The 5554-nt window shown below is 45.5% G+C and overlaps 1 protein-coding gene across 1 annotated transcript; it reads right to left on the bottom strand.

Annotated features, from left to right (window-relative positions):
• Positions 1 to 220: 220 nt before the first annotated feature.
• Positions 221 to 5147, bottom strand: LOC123453182 (elongation factor 2-like). The gene is made up of 3 exons (XM_045129954.1): positions 5054 to 5147; positions 3427 to 3555; positions 221 to 2852 (listed from the first exon to the last, which is right to left on the bottom strand). The coding sequence occupies exons 2-3, from the start codon at positions 3515 to 3517 to the stop codon at positions 412 to 414; spliced, it is 2532 nt and encodes an 843-aa protein (XP_044985889.1). The 5' UTR covers positions 3518 to 3555; positions 5054 to 5147; the 3' UTR covers positions 221 to 411.
• Positions 5148 to 5554: the final 407 nt, after the last annotated feature.

Below are 5554 nucleotides of genomic sequence, written 5' to 3'. Positions count from 1 at the left end.
CAAACACAGGATCTATATTTCAGTGTTCTACAGCAATAAAGAACCAGGGAGAGCTCTAGATCAAAGGCAATAGCAAACACAAAAAACACATATACTCCCTCTGTACCGAAATACTTGTAGTTGTAGGTAGGCTACCGAAATACTTATAGTTGTAGTAGGCTAACTCACTACAAGTATTTCAATACAGAGGGAGTATAATCTAATTTAAAATCAACAGAGATAAAAAAAATGCCAGTATCACAACAGATATATAATCTAAGTTTTAACATCGAGAGACATCAAAACAAAGTGCCAGTACCACGACAGATAGGACATTGCAATAGCAATACAGCGACGGACTCAATAGACAGAAAATAGCGCAGCTCTCTTAGCAGCATAAAGCAAACTAGACCATGTAACAGAATCAGAAGTTCAGAGCTTGTCCTCGAAATCAGATAGAGGGGTCATCTGTTCCTTGAGACCCTTGCGCTTGCGGATCTCCGTGACAAGGGTGGCAGACTGGGAGCCGGCCTCCAGAGGATCAGAAGACATGATGTCCCAGTGGTCAAACACACACTGGGGGAAAGCCTGGCCAGATGTAGCTGCCCTGAGGGTACTTGAGAACCCGAAGGACTCGATGACCGGGAGGTAAGCCTTGATGTTGTACAGCGGGGTACCAGGCCTCTGCATCTCCTCAAACACATGCCCTCTCTTCTGATTCAAAACACCATAGATACCACCAAGTGCATTCTCGGGGGCCTGGATCTCAACCAGGTACACAGGCTCCAGCAGCCTTGGCTTAGCAGTGAGCTGAGAAGCGTAAATGACCCTCCTGGCTGTTGGGATGACCTGGCCACCACCCCTGTGAATAGCATCAGTGTGCAGAACAACATCACAGACCTCAAAGCAAATGCCACGCATGTTCTCCTCAGCCAATGCACCTTCCTTTGATGCCCATTGGAACCCAGCCACAACAGAATCCTTGATTTCATTGAGATACTGCACTCCCTTACACATGTCAACAACCATGTTCGGGCCAGTCGTTTCAGGTCCAAAGCACCAAATCTTCTTGGCAAGATCCTTGTCCCAGCCAAACTCCTCAGAGAGGATCTTGGAGCGCACCTTGGGATCATCACGTGGGCCAATGCGGCCATCATCAATAGCCTCAGCCAATCCCTCCTCCAATGGGCGAGCTTCCATGTAAAGACGGTTATGCTTGTTAGGGGACTTGCTCATGACAGTGCGGCAGGACTTCTCAAGAACAGTCTCACGGAAGGAGACGACAGGAGGGGAAACAATAATTTCAGCACCACCCATGAAGTCCTCCTGCAGATCCTTCAAACAGATTTCAAGGTGAAGCTCTCCAGCTCCAGCAATAATATGCTCACCAGACTCTTCAATGCTACAGAGAACCATAGGATCAGACTTCGCCAGCCGCTTCAAACCCTCAACAAGCTTAGGAAGATCAGATGCCACCTTGCACTGAACAGCAACACGCACAACAGGGGACACAGAGAACTTCATGGCCCTGATTGGGCAGGCATCAACTTCCTTCTCATTTGTTAGGGTTGCATTCTTTGTGATGAACTGATCCAAACCAACCAAAGCAACAGTGTTACCACAGGGAACATCCTCAACAGACTCTTGCTTCTTTCCCATCCAGATAACAGTACGCTGGACACTCTTCACATATAGATCCTTCTTCTGGCCAGGAACAAAGTTGGGACCCATGATCCGGACCTTCATGCCAGTTGCGACTCTCCCAGCAAAGACACGTCCAAAGGCAAAGAATCTACCCTTGTCAGATGCTGGAATCATCTTGGAGACATACAACATAAGAGGACCATCTGGGTCACAGTTTCTGATAGCGTTTGCATATACATCATCAAGGGGACCCTCATATAAGTTCTCCACACGATACCTCTGTGCCTTTGAAGGAGAGGGGAGGTGAAATATCATCATCTCAAGCAGAGCACGACTGGCAGGCAGCCAAGTTTGCATCACACGCTTCATGAGAGCCTTGCCCATCAAGTCCTTCTCATCATTCTTCATGGTCACACCAAGCTTCTTCAACATAGGCCACAACTTATCCTTCTGATCATTCATGCAGGTGGCTATGATTTGCTTGATTGGCTCATAGCAGAACTGAACAAAACCTCTCTTGCAGGTAGCTGTGCCAGTGTTCTTGGAGGTCCATTTCTTTGTGGCTGGGTCAAAGAAGTTCTCACCCCACAGCCTCTCCATCATCTTTGCCTCATCAACTCCAAACTTGGAGGCATACATCTTAGCAAAGTTTGTAAGGGTGAAAGCCCACCCATGCAAACCAGCAGAGAATGCAACAGTCCCCTTCTCTGGGTACACTTGGACATCACCAAGGAGAACATCTTCATATGTTGCCATGATGACATTGGCATTTTCAATGACACGGGAGAAAGTCTGGTATGCTTCCTCGCCTTCCACTTGAAGCTCAAGGAAGCATCTGTCCATCTTGTTCACAGTAAGAACAGGCCTAATCCTCTCACCTAGAGCTTGGCGCAGCACAGTTTCAGTCTGCACACACACACCCTCAATACAGTCGACAACCACCAAAGCACCATCAGTGATACGAAGAGCAGCTGTGACTTCCGAAGAAAAGTCAACGTGGCCAGGTGAATCGATAAGGTTGATCAGGTACTCATCACCATCCCTGTCGCCCTTGTACATCTCGAGTGATTCAGGAGTCATCTGATAGAAAAGAGAGATACCCGTGGATTTGATTGTAATACCACGTTCTGCCTCGTCTGCACGGGTATCAGTCATGCGGACATCACCAGCTACTTCCTGGGCAATGATCCCAGCAGCTGCCACAAGGGAATCCGTAAGAGTAGACTTGCCTGCAAACATGTAAATAATATATGAGGGCGGTGCACAAGCATCAGGATTTACAGTTGAACACAATATACATGAATATAGATAATTGAACTTATTAACTACTGAGAGATGAAAGTATGACACAACATTAGAGTACGTTGAAACAAACCATGATTAAAAGACAAACCAGGTATTTAGTAACATGGTTAACAAAATCTGGTGGGACATTGTAAAAAACAGAAATGCAGGGACATGTATTTTGTGCTACCAAGTACAACCGTGTAAATTGTAGCACATTCAGCAACGAAAATGAGCATACACCATACGGCATAGATTTTGAACCATGGGATTACATGCCAATAGTTACATTAAAGCTTGTTAAAGCATAAATCAATCATACAAAAGCAGTTAGAATAATCTCCAGGAGACAGCAAGGGCTGAAACTTATTTCAAAAAAGTGAAACAGCTAAATTAATTTAACTAACATCCAGTTTTTAGAAATAATATAGCACAACTAAGAGCAGGCTACAAAAACATCAATCAACAAGATTGAACTGTTTGACAATTACAGACAACTGACACTGTTCGGTCACATACCATGGTCAACATGAGCAATAACAGACATGTTACGGATATTGTTCTTTTTATCCATAATTCCACGGAGCTCCTCCGCCGTAAACTTCACCATCTTGACTGCTTTTGAATTTCACGCTGGGACTATACTTTCTGTTCAAAGAATAGCAAGCTATCAGAATCAAGCAATAATACAGTTTGAATAACCACAGATGAAAATCTGGCAGTAATACAATAATGACTGTTCAAGTAATTAAAACCACAATTGTCCACTCAAGAGTGCACTTGACATTGGTGTAAGCATTCATACAGTTTGAATAACCACACATGAAAATCTGACAGTAATACAATAATGACTGTTCAAGTAATTAAAACTACAATTGTCCACTCAAAAGTGCACTTAACATTGGGGTGTAAAGCACTAATACAGTTTGAATAACTATACATGAAAATCTGACAGTAATAACTGTTCCATGTTATTAAAACCACAAACATTTCCACCAACAGCCCCAATAAAGAGAAACATATAATATGGTCAATTGAGCTGATTAAATTTAATATACTAGAACTAGTAAAAGTGCACTGAGAATGCAGCAACAAAGCAAGCCAGCTAATACTAAGAGCACTGACAACTGCAGTATGAGAAAAAGTAACACATAGCAATAACAAAGAAATGGAATGCATTATGCAGAGCATACATGCAAAAGCTATGAAGCAAAAACAGGAAATGGATTCACTAACTAAACACCCAAGTACTTCCAGGTCCGTAGAGCTTATGAAGGGGTGGAACATAGGGAAAAACTTCCCCAGAAAATATTGTCAAATGGCCAAACAGTGTAAAGGTGATTACAGAAGAAGATAAGACTTGGGTAAATGTAATGGAAGCAAAGGTTGATCGGTAACGGAATCCACAGTTTTATGCATAAGTACTCAATGTAATATCATGTCATTACCAATATAAACAGTAAAAACAATGAAAGAGAACGTCATTAAGTTGAACTCTAAAGTGGTGCAACCATCAATGCAAGGGAAGGGTCAAGGAAAACAAGGAAAGTACTAGCATGCAATCATCCAAGCGAAATGAGCAGATCAGAGAGAAATTCATGCAGAGTAACTGAACAAAACTTAGAAAAAACGCTGAAACACAAGATGATAAACTACCGGTAGCTACCTTTCAAATCAAATTGAACATGCAAAGCAATGACACCATTTTCTAAGATCTGAGCATGAGCAGAGAACAGCGCCCACCAGGTTACGACAGGCACGCAAACGAGCGAGCAAATACCCTACAGCTCGAGCATTCTATCAAACCCCTTGAACGAACAGCATAGCAAAACGGCCAAAACCAACACCGGAACAACAGATCCAGGTTCATGGCGACGGAATAACATCTACAGACGTCAGAAGAAAATCCATCCGGAAACAGGCAATCATGGGCGAACAAAACTAGTAGATCTACAGCGCTTGGGAACGGGAAAAACGCAGAGGAACGACGACGAATCCAGCGTAAGGGAACTGCGCGCATCCAGCTAGCGAGGAGGCTGGAACCGGTCAAAGCGATCGGCGAGGAAGCAGCTAGTGCGGGCTACGGAGGAGCGACGCGCCGACGAGGCGACCGGGGGGCTGGGGAGGAGGGGGAGGTCCGGCTCACCTTGGGGTTTCGCTTCCGGCTACCGAGCGGAGAGGTGAGGGATGAGGAAGCGGCGGCGCTCCCGGAAGAAGAGAATGGAAGGGGTGGAGGAAGAACCCTAGGGCGGCTTTGCTTGCCCCATATATATAGTGGCAGTGTGACACTCTCCCGGCCCAGATACGTGAGGAGAATGGGCACTCTACTGCGGCCCGCGGAAGCCGTGTGTGTGGAGTCGGCCCGACGGTCCGGACCTGCCGAGTGGAGACTTCTTTGTCACATGAATGACAGAATTCTTTTAAAAAAAACTAAAAGGGCAGCGATCTGCGCCGGCGGACCGGCACAACGGTTCGGCCGGTCCAGCCCAGACCGTCGGATGCAGCCATTCACATCCGTTGGATCTGCGGACAAACCCATTGAACGTCTTGAAGCAAAAAACGTTGCATCAAATGTTGCAACCTCATCACACACAGGCGCGCACAGTGGGAAAACAGAGCCTCCTGCCCCCGCGTCTTCCCGTCTCCG

This window comes from Hordeum vulgare, chromosome 5H, assembly GCF_904849725.1.
Source record: "Hordeum vulgare subsp. vulgare chromosome 5H, MorexV3_pseudomolecules_assembly, whole genome shotgun sequence".
NCBI classification, from domain to species: Eukaryota; Viridiplantae; Streptophyta; class Magnoliopsida; order Poales; family Poaceae; genus Hordeum; species Hordeum vulgare.
This window is presented reverse-complemented; position numbering and strand designations above follow the sequence as displayed.